The following is a 17,204-nucleotide window of genomic DNA, read 5'->3' on the forward strand; positions in this document are numbered from 1 at the left end:
CCAGAGCCACCAAGTACGGAGTACTCCGTACTCACCCACCCAACCTCCCGGTTTAACCACGTCATGTCACCTCCATCTGGATTATTCCGCACATCGGACAGCTTACCACAGCATCTCCTACAGCAAGCAGTCCACGGCTCTCGGGCCGATATTTCTCTACCAACATACCAAAGAACTCATACCAAATAAATACTAATAATCGTCATCATAATAACCTCTGACTGCCCAGTTACAAACTTGACAGGCCGATATACACACTCATGAGGCGCTCCCAGAGCAGACCAACTCTAATGCAACTTTGAAATGCGTCACTCCAGCCGCGCAAACCATCTATTTCTCAACGCCGTCTTTCAAGCAGCGCAATTGAGTGATTCGGCCACGACGAGATCCGCCTGCTTCCTCCCGGGCCCCAATCACTGCCCCGACTTTGCAGCAAACCCGATCCGCATGTTGCCGCCGTCAAACACCGTAAACGCAGCCTTGAGGAAAATATCACCGTAAATCGCAAACGGGAGGCCGGTGTTGCCCTGGATGCCCCCGAAGCACGTTTTCGCCGTGTCGAACGAGTCCGTGTCCGCGGGCGCGAACTTGATGATGCTGCCCGGGATCACGGCCTGGTACCCGCCGATGTTGGCCGTGAGCGAGGGCAGCTCCTCGCTGCAGTCGAACACGAACCCGCCGACCTGGGCGTTGTTCTGCGCCGACGGCACCTGCGCGTAGTACGCCTCGGCCATCTCGTCCGCCACCAGCATCAGCGTCGTGCCCGTGTCGGCGATGGCCTGGTGCGGGAAGTTCTGCGCCTGCCCGTTGCCCACCGAGAAGCCCTCGCTCTGGAAGGCCCAGAAGCCCTGAGAGGCGTTCACGGGCACGAAGTTGATGTTCCCGGTGAACTCGGTCTGGTCGACAAATCCGAAGTTGTAGTTACCCGCTATGAATCCATGTTAGCTACAAGCTTGAGAATTGCCTCCTGCTGCCCTCGCCGCACGACGTGGGTTTCTTACGTTCTCCCTGCTTCAGGTTTGCCGTGAAGAGTGGCATTGCAAGGCCTGCCATCGCGTTTGAGAAGAAGGTCTTCTGGGCCTGGGGCTTAACCGTGTTGACTTGGCCGTGTCAGTACTCCTATTTCGGTGTAGGATCAGGGAGGAGTGTCTCTCACTCGAGTCCATCGCGAGCCCTAGCAGCCCCGACGAGGCAGCGTCCTGGCTGAAGCTGCCAGCCACCTTCGTCGCAGCCTCCACGGCCTGGTTAGGAACGCTGACGCCGCCCACAGTCACGACATCAGTATATACTATGCCGGATGCGCCGCTCCCATCTCCATAGGTAATCGTCCAACTCGCGCCATTGAGAGCCTTCGAAGTCGAGCTTTGGCCAGGTGTATAGATTTTCTGACCATTGACCTGCGTCGCCGGCGTGTCACTGCTAAAGACCCATAGATCCGAGGACCCGGTATCAAAGTTGAGTGTGACATCCTGCGGTGGAGTTCCGATCTGCACCGCCGCCAAGTACTCGCTGTCGAACATCTGAGGAACCGCGGCAACCTCTCCTACATGCGTGTTAGAAAGTGATGAGGAATCATACCGCACAGGAACGTACCTTGACCTCGGCCGCCTGCGGTCCCGTTGCTCGGCGCCGTGCCATTGCCGCCTCCACCTGCCCTTCCTCCGCCATTTGATCCGCCTCCTCGGCCTGAACCGCCACCGCTTTGGGTGCCGTTACCGCCCTGCCGCCCTCCGGACCCGTTACCTTGCCCGTTACCTTGCCCGTTACCTTGCCCGGTACCCTTCCCGGTACCAGCACCCGCGCCAGCACCCGCGCCAGCCCCAATTCCGTCTCCCAGCAGGTCTCCCAGGCCGAGCTCTCCCAAGATCTCGTCGATGATCTGCAGCAGGTTTGGAGGTATGGTGGCCCCAAAGGCAGAGTACTTCCTAAGGGACTGGACATAAGCCCTAGGCCCACGCTTCATCTGTATGAAGTTTGTGTTGTAGACCTGGGGCGCTCGGAGGGTCATACCGCCAAGGACTTGGACCTCGAAGCCGGAGACTTCCTCAGCTGTCTTTGAAACCAAGCCCTCGAAGGCGGAGGGTTGCTTGGCTGGCGCGGCGCCGGCCAGACCCACCGTAAGGGCCGCAACATTAATGTACTTCATGTTTTAAATCTAGAAGTCCTGAAGATACCAGATCCACTAAGAGAAATCAAGGATGAAAGGGGCGCACCTAGACGGGAATCTAATGAAGAAGAGAACGACAGATGGCATCTGCTAAACCAGATGCGTAGATGGGAGAGGGAGAGGGAGAAGAGCAGGAGGCAGAGAGTAGGCAGGAAGCTTCTCACCCAACCTAGTCTACCGAGCACCGTGAAGGGGGTATAAAGGCGCACAATTATGCGCATCCCGCTTGCTGCCCTCCCCATTGACTCGCGATCCAGCGCTTACAATTTTGAGGGGGGAGGGTGGAGGCTCCGCCCACATGTCAGAGCGAGGGTACGCGCAAGATACCAAGAGAAATAGTATCAAAGAGGTGTTTGAGGAGGTAGATCCCGAGGTGCAGCTGGGCAAGGTTCGGTCGTGATATCGCACTATCGCCGGGCAGGAACCAAGCGGCAGAAGTGGTGTGAACATGGGCAGGGCTGCTTCCCTGCCGGGATCGCGAGACGACACCCAAGGAGATCATTCGAGGGAGGCTGTAACAGCCTATCCACACCCTCCCATCCTGGTGGTGGTGAGATCGCTTCCCGCTTGGGTCTCCCGCACGGGAGAGACGCCAACCTAACCATTATTCACAACCTCTGCAGGATATTCCGTCTTCGATAAATATTAGCTGCAAGAAGGTTCGCAATATGTGGGCGGCTGAATCAAGGAGGTTCGTCAACCAGGTCTGGTAGGAGCCGCATTGAAGCTGTCAATGATGAGACGAAAGGAGACGAGGCCTGGGTCAGGCATGGCGGGAGTCGGCCGTCATTGGCTGACTCTCCAACTGCGGTCGGCGTGTTATGCGCCTTGCACAGTAGGCCTGTCAAGATGAAACGAAGCTTGAAAGAAGCTTGCACCACACCCGACGAGGCTTGAGATGACAGCTTCATGGTCTGAAGTCTTGGTGGGCAACATGGGACAATGGGGACCGTCCAAGTGCTCAACGTTGTTGTCGTCACAAGCGGACATGTGGTGATGAGACCTCGATGGGAACGTTGTTCCGACTGCTTGGTCCTGCGTGTAAGTGGCCTAAACGGGAAGGAGGGCCAATTAAGATGTGTACGTGCTCCAGACTTACTCGGCCATCGTTGTCGGACTTGTGCTGTATGTACCCCAGCATTCACGCTGCCATTCCAAGGCCTCGCTTGCTGACAATTTCTCATCAGCCATCCCACTCTGCATGCTGTCTTCCTCTTTCAATTTGACGCAGCGACTCGCGATGCGAGCTGTCACCTGTGAATGTGGGGCCGCCGACACAGCCCGTTTCAGTGCGTCGATCAGCTCGGAGTGTGGTAATCCCATTGTGTTCAAATTACCATAGAAGGATATATTCGCTGGCCTGGGCCTCATCAGCACCTGATAAATCCATTTCTCATCCGGGGTTGCCAGTTGTGGAATGTGGCCGCGGCCGAAATGGCTCGTGAAGCTCAAGCTGTGGAGTGATCAGGTAGTTGCATGCGGATCGCCGCAGTGGGAACATAACATGGCTCCAGGCCTCACTTAGCATTGGATACATGCATCGGTCTTGATGCATTGTTGCATGCAAAAGTTCTAGAAGTGCGAACCGGTGAAGGACGCCCTTTAAACTGTGGGCGAGCTCAGTGCGTTGGCCCGAGTCGTCCTAGGCCTCGAAATCAGTGAGCTAATCGGGAGCAGGATCAAAGTAGACACAGACTTTGAGCCAGTGGAAATGGAACATCGGAGCGAGGCAGAACACAATAGTGTCCAGATGCGCATTATGGACGACTTCATATGTCTGGGCCTGGAGGGTCGGTTCGAACCCTAACATGGTCTTGTATCCTTGGTGGGGGGGGGGGAGTGGGTAGTGCTTGGCTGGGCAAGTGGGGGTGGGGTTGGCTCGCCCAGAACATGCCGATGCGGGCAGGCAACAAACCACTTTACGCGTCCTTCTTACTCACTTCCGGACAGCCGCGATGACAGTGAATTTCACCTTCTCACTCGACATCGCCACGCCGCGGCGTTGATTACCCATGAATCACTTCCACACGGTTCTAGAAGCCGCATGGCTGGCGTTTGTTGCACCATGACTGCCTGAATGCCCGCTCTGGATCGTTTCCTCCATGTCGTCGCACGCCCTACTTGCGACCGGCCCGCCCCAAGTTTGTGCTGCAAAGCCCGATCCCATCTCAATCCAAGCCACGGTCGCATCCGCACGAGGTCGCCATGGTTGAACATAGGGAACTCGACGCCTTGGTGCTGTCCTACACACACTTGAAGGACCTACCACGGCAGGATGAAGCTCTTCGGACGCTCAAGAAGATCGCCTCCCTGGTGAAACCTATCATGAGGGCTAGAGGCTGGAAGGTATCAGAGCTTAGTGAATTCTATCCTGACCAGCACAATCTGCTCGGTACGACATGTCTCCAACCTCCCAACGAGGCAGTCTGCCCCTAACTAACTCGCTATAACAACAGGACTGAATGTGAACCGGGGCCAGAGGATCCTTATACGTCTTCGCTACCCAGGCGACAGGACCCAGTTTCTCCCCATCGAGCAAGTCACCGACACGATGCTCCATGAACTCTGCCACATCGTGCACGGCCCACACGACGGCAAGTTCCACGCGCTGTGGGACCAGCTTCGAGACGAGCACGAGGGCCTGCGCATGAAGGGCTACACTGGAGAGGGCTTCCTCGGCACGGGTCATAAGCTCGGAGGTGGTGGCAGAGTTCCGATGCAAGAGGCGAGGAGGCTCGCTCGTGCAGCTGCCGAGCAACGGTCACAACAAGCGATTCGGGAGAGAGGGTCTGGTCAGAGACTGGGCGGAGCACCGATTCAACGCGGACAAGACATTCGAAAAGTCATCACGGATGCGGTGGACCGCCGAAACAGGGCAGACCGAGGATGTGGGAGCACCAATTTTACGGACAAGGAGATTCAGACCCTTTCAGAGACCGCTACCAAGAATGGTTTCAGGACCCAGGCGGAGGAGGATGCTGCCAACGAGGCGGCCATTTCCCAGGCATTGTGGGAACTGGTGCAAGAGGACGAGAAGAAGAAGCACGGCGACATGTACATTCCGCCAAGCGCTGAAATGCCGGGCGGAAATGGCGGTGGTGCATTCTACCCGTCTTCTGGTGGTGGGTCAAGCTCGAGCATGCCGCCGCCGGTACCAGTGTGGTCGCGACCGCCCGGCACCGGAGGTGAAAAGCATTCCGAGTCTGTCAAAGTCACCCCCGGAATCAAGCCTAGGACGAGTGGGTGGACGTGCAGCACGTGTACTCTGCATAATAGCCCGAGCTATCTCGTTTGCGATGCCTGCGGCGCTGACAAGCCAAGCGCCGCGGATGGTCCAGTTGCTACTCCACCTCCAACCGAGGAATGGGCGTGCGGCACTTGCACACTGCTGAACCCACTTACACGTCCGGCCTGTGATGCGTGTGGCACTGCAAGGTCAGCGGGCGCGAACCGCGGGCAAACAGACGACAGGTCATCAAAGCGGCCCCGTACTACACCTGCAGCTGCGACAGCTACCAGCCGACCTGCTCGTCCCTTGAGCAGCGCTGATTTGAGCCATTCGAGAATGGTGTCCTTCAGGAACAGCAGCAGTGGCGCGAGTAGCAAGCCTCCCGCCACGCCAAGCGGACCGGCATTCTGGGAATGCTCGCGATGTGGAACCGTCGTCGAGCGGCGTTGGTGGAGTTGTGGGAACTGCGGCAATGTCAAGGAGAGCTCTGCCTGACCCGATAGTGTATACCTGTGCTGTGCTACGCTATCACGAACAATGCCAATAATTTACACGCACCGTGGTCTGCCGCATGGCTGCACGTGGACTTTTAGAGCTGACCGCTCTGTCGCACCCTTTGATTCTGGGCCAACGCACGATTCCCGCGGCCTCGGGACATCGCAGTACTCGGTGCATGCTGCAGCTTCGGTCCCGGTACGAGCAAGGCGTACATATATGCACGTCTCGCGTGTGAGTACGAAATACTCGCCTGGTCGTGGCACCTACACGGCAGGTTCCTGTGCCTGTCAGCAATATCCTACAGGTGGAGAGACAAGAAAAAAAGCCCGTCATCCACTGTCGTCATAGCAAAACCATTACAGCCCATCGCGGCCCACAAAAACGACCCCGGGACAGATGCCACGCAGGCAGGGGCGGCGAGGCCACGATCCCTACGAACTGCCGTCTTGTCGAGCCCGATCGGACTGCTACCCACACGTCCTCGCACCCATCAATGGCCGGCCTCTTCGGCATAGGCAGACGGGGTCGAGACATGGTTGCCCCAGCTCGCATCACGCTTATGTCAGCATGACGTCGTTGCAGTCACACAGAGACAACGGCGACGGTCAGAAGGCAATGCGGTGGCACCTAAATACAGATGTCGCCCGTGGGATGGCATTCTGCAGATCTCCGATGCAGAAACAGCTCGGCTCTGGCTCTGCAACCAAGGCCCATGCTTGCACATGGTATCCCAGAGCCAGAGGGAGAGGCAAGGGGCCGAGAACCTCATAGGCAGAAGGGGCAAACCCTCTGCTGGGTCCTCCCTGCTTCCTGCCCGGCGAGAGACCACAGGGACTTGAGACTCTCGCCTGTCTTGGAAAAGATCGCCGATCTGCAGGTTTTGGGCCCTTACCGCGACCTGCCCTTCTCACTGTTTTGATGCAATTGAGCGTTAGCCCGTCACAGGCTCGAAGCAGAAGCCGAGCAGCTGCCTCTGCCTGGCGCCCGGCGTCTGTCTGCTGCTGGAGCAGCCTACGGCACTGAATGCCACCCAGACAGCCAGAGTCCAACCTTGTTGGGCCTGGGCAGGCCGGGGCGCATGCATGCCCAACTGCGGTCGGTGTCCGAGTGTGTGGAAGAGAAGTGACGAGCGGTCGCCAATGGTCCGGTGTGGTGGCTGCCAGGCAGCCAGGAGCAAAACCATCTACGGCACAGTGAACACACTATGTGGTCGTCATACGAGATTCCCTTCGCGAGCGCCAGATCAGCGAGACCCTGTCCTATTCCGTGTGGGTGTTGTCAAAAGTTGGTGCAACCGACGATCAGCCCTCATTCTGACAGGCCCCTGGAGGTCTGGGCCTGTCCCTCCAGCCATCGGGCCCCTCACAGGACCCCAAACGGCCCTCCATTTGCAGGACCCCTACTTCTGCAGCGAACGGGAGACATTCAGGGCATCTCACATATCGCCTGCATATGTATCATCCCCAGGACAGCCCGCTACGCTGCCAATCCCGCACGATCTAGTGTAGCGAGCGATGTGCCCGTCAGGTGCCGTTCTGGAACCAGCAGTCAGGTCAATGTCATTGTCATACGACGCTTCCGGACACAAATGGTCTGCACCTGTTCAACAGAGTTCCAACGACATCATAATCCTAAGCTCCCGGTCTGACAGGGCTGTGGAGATTGTCTGTGCCCTAGCACCAGGGAGAAAGTTTGGGATTTCAGGGCTGTCCGCAGGCAACGTTCTCGCATGTTCATCACAAATCGCTGTTGTACTGTCTGTACACACGGTGGCGCGGACGCGGCTGAGAGCGATCAATTCGGCGCAACTAGCAGGGACTTGCTGTGGATCCCATGCCCACATTCGGGATTTCAGAAAGTTTAATTCACTTAAGGCGTCTTTTCAGTCCAGTTTCTGGCCTTCTGGCTTCGCCTGTGCCTTGATTCGCACTGCTCTTCGGCTCGGGTGTCGATGGGCGAACGACGACCTTGGTGACGGATGACGCAACACACGGTGGCCATTTGTCGGTCGCCGCTACTTTGCAGACCCGAACTGGACTGGAGTCGCGGGGATAGCGTAGTCCATCCAGTCCAGTCCTGCCCGTACTATGAGACTGTACCGTCTGACTGTGTGCCATCCCATCCACACCTTGCTCTACCCGCACCATGCCATAACCAAAATCCCAACTCGTGCATAGCGGTACCCAGGCACGGAGTATTACCGGCCGTCTCATCCACAGCTCGTCAAGCGGCTTGCTGGCTTGTTGACCCTTGTCTAAGTCGAGGTCTGGGGCGGGTCATTTGCTCGTTGTTTCTGGTCTCCTTGTCTTACTGTTACCCTTTTGCCAACCTTCCCTAATTTCGCAGTGACGGAGCTCGTGGGAACAGCCGCACCGACATTTACCGCCGCGGCCATTCGTCATACCTTTGTTGTTACTGTCAATGCCAGTCTGCGCCAGCACATCTGCTAACCAGTATTAGCTGCTGGCAAATGCTCCCGGGCTCCTGAACCACCAGCTCTACCGTCTCTGGGCCCGCCGTATGCTTTCCTGGCTGGCTGCTGCTTTCAGTTCACAATTCCCTTATCCTCACAAAGACTTGGTTTCCGGCCTGGGACAACTCTATGCCCATTTGTTTCATCCCGTGAACCGCAGCCTGTCCCGTCTCCCCGAGGTGGTAGTGTACGGTAGAGACCTCCACCAACAGCCGACCTAGTCTGCTGCTCCTAGGTCAGCCCCAGGACCGTGGGTATTCTTGGCCGGGGCTAGACCGGATAGCTAAGCAGGAACCACAACATCCCCCCCCACGCCTTCTTTCTCCCCGCAACTGGAACTGCATGTTATTCTCCAGCGAATTGTTCTGTCTCGCAGACGACCAAGGATCGTTTGGGCTCATGCAGTGACGGTACTTGTTCACCCAGGAGTCACGTCTTTCTCCGTCGATATCTCGATACCTGCTCGTCGACATCTCGTGCTGACCAGCACTCATGCCGGCCCGCGCCCCGTCATGGTATTTGGCCCGTCACGCATCACAAACGATGAGTCTCACTCCTTGCCTCCACCGGTAACAATGGCCCCCAATGTGCTGGCCGAGTCGCCTCTACTCCGAAAGCGCACATCCGACTCGCCGCAAACACCTCCAACAGATGACTTTAAAACTCGCCGCCTAGAGTCGCAGGTGGACGCATCCGCCACGGGCTCCCAGGAGTCTCTTCATGCGCAGCGCGATGGCGAAGCCGCTCCGTCCCCGGCAGGGCGCCGGTTCATCAGAGAAATGAACAATAACAGGTCCCAATCGAGCAGCCCCTTCCGACTCCAGATGCCCTTCATAACCCCAGGACAGCTCGCATTCTCCGCCCTACAGTTCCTCCCAGTCCCGGTCCTGGTTCTCAATAATCTGAAGACAGTGGTCCTGGCCAATGAAGCCATGGGAAGGCTGATGGGTATATCCTCCGAATCCAACGACGAAGGTGACCTGGCTCGAGACGTGGGAGGCCTCACCGGCCAGTCTCTTTCGCAGGTGGGAATAGATATGCTACAAAATGGACGGCCTGTGTTCATTGCTTGGGAGACCTTCCTCGACTCAATAGCAGAAGAATTGGGACGCGGGCAAACCCAACCAACGGATTTTCAACGGCGGAGATCACTAGGAGACCATCTAGATGGCGACATGACACCTCTTGCGGATCCAAGCGGAGACAGCAGATTCGCAGGTCACAGCCCCCAGGCTGCTGTTGAAGTCGTCATCTCGAAAAGAGATTCAAACAAGCCCGTCACAGAACCCCAGATCGTCAACAGAGCGTCAGAGAGCCAAGCCTTTGCGAAGATGATCATCAGCGTTTGGGATATCTCGGAACAACAGACATATTTCACTTTGACGTTTACCAACACCGATTCCACGTCTTCTGTGGGTTCCAGGAGGAAGGCAGTAGCTCGTCCTTCCGCCCTCGAGTCTGCCGAGCGCAAGACAATATTTTCAACGTCTAATACTCCTTCGGTCGCCTCTAGCCATGGTTCGTCCTCGTCACCATCTTACCGGGTCAGTCCAGGCAATGTGTCTCTCTCATCGAGCCCTTTTCCTCCCTTGGGCCCACCATTCCATGAAAAGTCGCTACAAAATGCGCCCTCGATGCTTCAAAAGACCATGATACTGAAAGACGCACTTCTCGACAACACGGAGATACCTATTCTGGCCATGTGGAAGGACGGCACGGTTGCTTTCCCCAATGCAGCAGCCAGGAGGCTCATGGAAAAAGATGCTACTCTTGATAGACCATTCGATGGTCTTGAGGTGTTGAGCAATTGGATATTGTACACCGACGATTTTAGCAGAGAACTCGAGCCGAGCGAGTTCCCAATGGCGGTCCTGCTGACGACCCAAACACCGTTCTCAGATCTGCGGATCGGAGTCATTGACCGTGACGGGAACAGGATCAGGTATAGCGTCCTGGGGGAAGCCATTCGCGACGATGAGACGGGGGAGTTCCTGGCGGGCGTGGTAACTTGCCGGGACGTCACGGAGATGGCGAGGGAGATTGACCTGATCAAGGCAAGGGACATCGAGAGATTCAAGCTCATCTGCGACACCATGCCGCAATTGGTAAGCAGTTACCGGTGTAGACCCCGGAGCAATCGACAAGCCACTTGTTGCTCGATCATCTCTCGAGCTTGATCATAGGAGGCACAAAGCCCATGCTCAGTACTCCCAAGAGGCTTCTAGGCCTCGGAGGATATCCCTCGGTTTCGCGAGGCAAGTATCTGGAGAGACTAGGCACCGAGCGCAGAAAGATTGGCACTTCATTCAACGCGCTTGTTTAATTTTGTTTCTTTTTCTATTTCAGCCCTCGTTTCCTCTTGGAAAGCTTGGCCATTGTGCGGTAGGACTGACTGGTACACAGGTCTGGACGACGACTCCTGATGGTTTTCACGATTTCTTCAATGGGCGATGGTACGACTACACAGGCCTGACACAGGAAGATTCCCTGGGTATGGGATGGAAAAATCCTTTTCACCCAGACGACATGGCGGAAACCTCAAAACGATGGGCGCATTCTCTCGCCACCGGAGAACCCTATGACACGGAGTACCGCTGCCTGAGCAAAGAAGGCGAATGGCGTTGGCACCTTGGAAGGGCTCTGCCGCTAAGAAATCTCGAGACTGGCAAAATCGAGCAGTGGTTTGGTAAGTTGAGTCACGCGAAAGACAATGGGAGGATGGGCCTTGTCATTGCCCAGGTGCTTTGATTCGCCGTGGAATGTACTGGCATGGCTGATAATTTAGCAGGAACCTGCACCGATGTCCACGAAAGCATAGAAACCAAGCTCGCTGCGAGAAGAATGAGACAGCAACTCTTGAGCGTCATCACACACGCCAACATCACCATATTCACAGTGGATCTCGAACGCAAGATAACGATGCTGGAAGGCGCTCTTATCTGGGATGCCAACACTACAGGGCAGGACGATTCCAAGTGGTACATCGGCGGCAATGTTGACGAGGTGTTCAACTCTTTGAACCCAGAACTACACACAGGCGAACGTCCCGATTTCCTGTCCGCCATAGACGCTATCTTTTCACGACGATCCGGAGATGTAGTAGTGGAGCATGCAATCGACACACGGTTCTACCGGACTCGTCTGCTGCCGATGACGGATAAGAAAGTCAAAGGCGACGGACACAAAGAAAGCGTGATCGATGGCGTGATCGGTGTGATCATGGACGTGACCGAGATCAAGGCCAAAGAGGCGGTGTTGCAGGCACAGATGCAGGAAAAGCAACAGTTACTGGCACGGGAGGCTGCAGCCAAGGAGGCCAGCAGACTGAAGAGCCAATTCCTCGCGAATGTGAGTTTGCCCGATACCCTGTCGTCAATGTGTGCAGTCGTTAACGACGGACAGATGTCACATGAGATTCGAACTCCCATCACTGGAGTGATCGGTATGGCAGAACTGCTCCTGGATGTCGAGCTCAACGACGAGCAGCGGGACTATGCGGAGAACATTTACCGGTCTGCTAATGCCCTGCTCACCGTCATCAATGACATATTGGACTTCTCGAAGGTAGAGTCTGGCCGTCTGGACATCGAGGAAGTCCAGTTCAGCATGTCGGTAATAGGTGAGTTCAGACCGAGCCGTCAATGCCAGAAGTACCCTGAGCACGTAGATATTAACCTTTTCTGATCTAATAGTGCGAGACGTGGCCAAGATGCTGAGCTTTGCGGCTCAGAAGAGGGGTCTGGAGTTTATTGCGGACATCTCACCCGATGTCGCTGATGATCTCGTCGTTCTCGGTGATCCAGGACGCGTGAGACAGATCATTACGAATCTTCTGACGAACAGCATCAAGTTCACGCATCAAGGCTTTGTCAAGCTGTCTGTTGCTAAAGAAAGTGAGACGGATGAGAATATAGAAATCCGGTTCATGGTCCAAGACACTGGCATCGGCATTGACGAAGAGACCCGCAAACGCTTGTTTCAGCCGTTCAGCCAGGGCGACGCATCCACTGCAAGGAAATTTGGCGGTACTGGGTTGGGCCTGACGATCTGCAAGTCTCTGCTCGAGCTCATGCACGGAAGAATGGAACTAGACTCGGTCATCAACCAGGGCACGACGGCGTATTTCTGGGTGCCGTTCAACAAACCACAGGAGACTCAGCCGTCGAATGTGGTCATGGTCACGGCCCTCCCGGACAGACTGCAGTCGGAAATGAGCGTATCCTGCAACAGCTCTGAATTCGACCAGATGGGGACACCGCCTCCTACCGACCTGCTTGCACCGTCAGAATTGGGAAAGTCACCCAGGCGCAAGAGTTCACTCAAGCAGGCCTCCTCTCAGGAGGACCTGGCAGCTTCTGAGCGCTCGAAGATCCATGTTCTGGTGGTTGAAGACAACCCGATCAATCAACAGATCGCCATCAAGACGATAAAAAAGTTGGGATTCAATGTCTCGGCTGCGTGGAATGGTAAAGAGGCCTTGGAGTATCTCGCTACTGCACAGGATGGCCAGAACCGGAAGCCGGATATAATACTCATGGTAAGTCATTGCTCTGTGCATACCGTCCGGTGGACCCGAGTTCAACTATACTGAGCACTAATTCGTCTCTTGACAGGATGTGCAAATGCCTGTCATTGATGGTTACAAGGCAACCCATCTTCTTCGCCACCATTCTCCGTATAATGCCTTCGTCCGAGACGTCCCGATTGTGGCCATGACGGCCTCGGCCATCCAAGGTGATCAGGAAAAATGCAAGAGGGCGGGCATGGACGACTATCTTGCGAAGCCTGTGAAGGCCAAGATGCTCGAGAGGATGCTGGTGCGCTGGTCCCTGAACAAGCGGAATGGCTCGATGTCGGCGCTGTCGTCGGACGTCTCGGTGTGCTCGGAGGGGAGCGACCACTGCACGAACACGGGGATACCCTCCCTCAGCGTGCACGGCACGGGCGGGGAGGAGGTGTTCACCCTCCCGCCCATGAACCAAGAGGCCGACCTCGACAGCATGCGGGCCGACCTGCCCACGCCGCGGCCAAAGGCGTCCCCGCCGCTGGCCATCAACACGCCCTCGCCGACGGAGCCGCCGACGGAGCCGCCCTCCCCGGGCAAGCCGCAGCTGCACATACGGCGGGTCGAGACGGACGAGCTCGCGCAGGCGAGCAGGGACGACAAGCTCTTCGACGCGGCCGGGGGCCCGCCCTCGGCTGTCACGCCGCACGGGCACACGCCGCTCACTGAGAAGGGGGACTCGCTTACGCAGGCGAACGTGGAGAAGTTCCAGAGGGAGGAGCTCCGGCGCCAGATCTCCTCTGACAAGGTGTAAAGCCGAGGCGCCGGGATGTCTGGATGGAATCAACGGAGCGCTAGGACCATGCGAGGCTTCTATCATGAATAAGGAAGCCTCGTCATTTTGCGGTTCATACATACATAGCATGGCGTCTATGGCTGATTTTTTTCTTCTCTTTAAGGCTGTGCTTGCTACGGCATACGCGGTCTCGCTCAGGTCACGACTGGGATATGTTTTATGTTTTGTTGGTTGTAACTCTCATTTCAGCTTCTGGTTGGCATCTCCGGACAACAAGCATCGTATCTTGTACCGTTTTGCTTTTCTCCACTGTCTCGGGAAGGGGAACATTGAATAGACCATGGCTGAGCTCTGACGAGGATTTATACACGGGAGCCTCGCGGGCCTTGCATTTTCAATGCATCTGTTACTACTAGTATGTATATAGAGAACCTTGGAAGCGGCGCGCAAAAAAAAAAGTAGCTTCGGGCCTGGGGGTTTTTGGTTGGACAGCTTACAGTAGATACCACATGACCTTGCTTCTCTCACGGATGGTTGTGTCTTTTTCTACTTGAACGTACCACAGAGAAATCACTGTGTAGATAACAAGCGTCATGAGCTCAGGGCCACATGTCGAATGCGGAGAAGTCACCGGAATTTCGGACGTATCGAGCTTATGGTGATCACGTATTGGGTTGAACGCTAATGACAGTTGGGACAAATGTCCTGCCACTTCTGTTTTCCTCTACCAATTCTGGTGGACTGTCAGACAGACCAAAGGATTGACTTAGTAAGGTCCAAGTTACATGACCCGAACCTGTCAGCGCCCTTCAAATAGCCCATTGAAACATCACGCAGCCCTGCAGCTCTGCCGGCACTTTAGTATTATACCCAGAATCGCCTGTCAGCCAAAGAAAGGCCTTTCTTCTTCGTGGTGATCAACATCACCAGGAGTCACATGCAAAAAACAGCCATCATGGCGTCCAACAGCATCTCGGCCCTCGCATCCCGCCTCAGCAGCCACAACATCGCCATCCCCCAACAGCTGCAGAACAACCCTCGCACCATGACAGCCCTCGCGGTAGCCCTCGCCGTGTCGGTCCCGACGGCCTCATACGCCCTCAAGAGCTACAGGGGCTACCTGGCCCTCGGGCCGGGGGGCATGCCCTACAACCCGCTCGGCTGGGCGATGCAGGGCCTGCTGCAGCTCATCGCGAGCTGGGACACGCGGAGCGCGGATCCCTTCCGCAGGCCCCGCAACCAGAAGGCCTACGAGCCGCACGGCACCACGCCGTTCCTGGCGGCGGCGGCGGGCCCCCTCCCGCGGCGGGCGGGCGACAGGCCCGACGTCCCCGGGTACGTGGCGCCGCAGCGGCAGGTCACGCAGCAGGGCGGGGCCGACACGCGGGCGCGCATGACGGCGTTCCTGGGGCAGCTGGCGGCGCGGAACCACGGCGTGCTGGAGCTCCGGCCGTCCGGGCTCGAGGGCGCCGGCACGCCCGCGCTGTGGCTGGACCCGGCGGTACCCGCGCCGCCGGGGTACCTGTGGGCCACGCGGGGGGAGCTGGCCCACGTGCACCCCGAGGCGAGCTCGCACGTCACCGTCAGCCTCGCGGACGCGGAGGAGCTCACGCGCAAGGGCTGGGCGGAGCGGCACCGGCTCAGCGGGGTCGCCGGGCTGCCGCTCGGGTATGTGATGGTCTACGCGCCGAGGGACGAGGCTGAGCTTGAGGTCTGGAAGGGGGCCGTCCGGGCTGGGCTGTTGTTTGTTGCTGCTGGGGCTGGGAGGGAGGTCGTTGTTGATGTCGAGTAGGGCTCACGGCAGTGTTTTGAGTGCAAAGGAATGAAGATATTGTCGGCTGGCGTTTTGGACACAATGGAGGTCATGTTTATTATTTGGTTATTTCTAGGAGCTGCCCCAGATGTCGTCTTTCATCATGTACCGCAGACGTCTGAGACTGAGTTGATGGAGGGAGAAAAGTAGCATCAGGTCGACAGCTGTACCCCACTTGAAATCCTATTGAGTAGCATTCATTCTCAAGACGGAAAACTTACTTGTATGTGCTTGTCACTGCCAGACCCCGTAGTCTCTGCGTTGGGAGTCTACCTCGCGGGTTTGGTCCCCTAGGGTGAGGGATGTGGAGGAGTGCAAGCGGTACCAAGGGGCCTTCAGGGGCTCACGATCCTGTCGAGATCGACTTCCTGAGTGACTCCAAGTCTCTCACAGATGTAGGTGACTATGGAGCGATACGGAGATCCACCTGCACTACTATAAGTAATGTCATGACCAGCGAACTGTGTGACAGTATCGCACAACGTAGTGATAGGCAGACGGAGACGTTCGAATTTAATTGATCCATTTGTCTTCTTTCTCGTCGTATCCCAGAAGCGAAAAGTCTATATTCAAGCTTTGGAGCATGTGACCCATGTTGAAGTCCTGTTGATGGGTACCTAGGTAAGCAATGGCGGCCAGGTCGGATGCCAGGACAAAATACTCACAGTTTCATCCTCCTCCTCCTCCTCCCCGACCCCCTCCAGGTGGGCTTGGACATCCTGAGAGAACTCGCGGTCAGAGTCCTCGTCAGAGTCTCTCGATTTAGCAGGTGGATCCTGGTCAAAGCCCCGGTAGAACTCCATCTGCCTCTGCTGCATCTCCCTCCATGCCTTGGGGCCCCCAGCGCTGTGCAATCAGTGTCAGCACCGGCCCCTCAACAGGCGGCGGGGGAACTCACTTATCAACCCTCTCCTTCACAGTCTCAAAAAGCTCCTCGGCAGCAGCCCTCCCCGCGGCCCTCCACCTGGCCACAAGATCCCTCAGCTCCTGGTCCACCGGCTCCCCGGGGCGTCTCCGCTCCGACGCGGCCTCGATCTCCCGAGCCTGCCTCACCAGGTCCAGCCGCCGGTCCAGGTCCTTCACGATGGCATCCCGCTCAGCCGCAGCCTTCCGAGTCCTGTGGGCCCTCGCGAGCGCGAGGAATGGGTTGTCGTCTTTGTCATCGTCTTCGTCACCTGGGCCGGCAGCCCTGCGCTCTTTCACACGTTTCTCCTTTCGCGCAACCAAGGGGGAGGACGGCTTTGGGGATGACTCGGTGGGTCGGCCATGGCCGGGTCTGTTCAGCGGGCTTGCTGCTTGGGGCTGCTGTCTGGCGACCGAGGGTGAGCTTGGCGAGTAGACCTCGTCGAACGACCGCTTGTTGCTGTTTGTTTCCGGCGTCGTGCTGGGCCCTGGCGTGCCATTGTCCCCCGCGCCTGGCTGCCTCTTAAGCAGCGGCGAGTGAAACGGCTTTCTGAAGGTTGCGTTGGCGGCGTCGACGCGCCTGCGCTTGGCGGCTGGTGTGTTCATCCTCAAAATCGCGGGGCAGGGCACGGCGATCTTTCAGAGAAGGGGCTCAGGTTGCATTGATGGGGACTTTGGGTTCCATGATTCAATCAAACGGGTGCATTGGGTTCATTTCACATGTTGTGTTGAGTGGCAGTGACATTGGCTGGGAGCAGCTGCTGCCATTTATTTTGTCAGTGAGTGAGGTACAGGGAAGTTACGGAGTACCAATGCGCCTC

The 17,204-nt window shown here is 56.9% G+C and overlaps 5 protein-coding genes across 5 annotated transcripts; 3 read left to right on the top strand and 2 right to left on the bottom strand.

Moving 5' to 3' along the window:
• Nucleotides 1-413: 413 nt before the first annotated feature.
• On the bottom strand, nt 414-2,146 carry KVR01_010477 (uncharacterized protein; the record flags this gene model as incomplete). Its single annotated transcript, XM_044791703.1, has 4 exons — nt 414-928; nt 1,002-1,100; nt 1,157-1,543; nt 1,810-2,146. 4 exons carry the CDS (start codon nt 2,144-2,146, stop codon nt 414-416), a joined length of 1,338 nt encoding a protein of 445 aa, XP_044640636.1.
• Nucleotides 2,147-4,050: 1,904 nt separating this feature from the next.
• KVR01_010611 (uncharacterized protein) lies at nt 4,051-6,130 on the top strand. The gene is made up of 2 exons (XM_044787182.1): nt 4,051-4,559; nt 4,624-6,130. The coding sequence occupies exons 1-2, from the start codon at nt 4,373-4,375 to the stop codon at nt 5,889-5,891; spliced, it is 1,455 nt and encodes a 484-aa protein (XP_044640770.1). The 5' UTR covers nt 4,051-4,372; the 3' UTR covers nt 5,892-6,130.
• A 1,548-nt stretch (nt 6,131-7,678) lies between these two features.
• KVR01_010712 (uncharacterized protein) lies at nt 7,679-14,289 on the top strand. The gene is made up of 6 exons (XM_044785313.1): nt 7,679-10,472; nt 10,771-11,053; nt 11,156-11,715; nt 11,770-11,986; nt 12,060-12,904; nt 12,981-14,289. The coding sequence occupies exons 1-6, from the start codon at nt 8,880-8,882 to the stop codon at nt 13,683-13,685; spliced, it is 4,203 nt and encodes a 1,400-aa protein (XP_044640871.1). The 5' UTR covers nt 7,679-8,879; the 3' UTR covers nt 13,686-14,289.
• A 127-nt stretch (nt 14,290-14,416) lies between these two features.
• On the bottom strand, nt 14,417-17,135 carry KVR01_010452 (uncharacterized protein). Its single transcript, XM_044791217.1, has 3 exons — nt 16,379-17,135; nt 16,146-16,326; nt 14,417-16,083 (listed from the first exon to the last, which is right to left on the bottom strand). Exons 1-3 carry the CDS (start codon nt 16,987-16,989, stop codon nt 15,994-15,996), a joined length of 882 nt encoding a protein of 293 aa, XP_044640611.1. The 5' UTR covers nt 16,990-17,135; the 3' UTR covers nt 14,417-15,993.
• On the top strand, nt 14,623-15,459 carry KVR01_010308 (uncharacterized protein; the record flags this gene model as incomplete). Its single annotated transcript, XM_044794603.1, has 1 exon — nt 14,623-15,459. One exon carries the CDS (start codon nt 14,623-14,625, stop codon nt 15,457-15,459), a length of 837 nt encoding a protein of 278 aa, XP_044640467.1.
• Nucleotides 17,136-17,204: the final 69 nt, after the last annotated feature.

This window comes from Diaporthe batatas, assembly GCF_019321695.1.
Source record: "Diaporthe batatas strain CRI 302-4 chromosome Unknown Contig00013, whole genome shotgun sequence".
Classification (NCBI taxonomy): Eukaryota; Fungi; Ascomycota; class Sordariomycetes; order Diaporthales; family Diaporthaceae; genus Diaporthe; species Diaporthe batatas.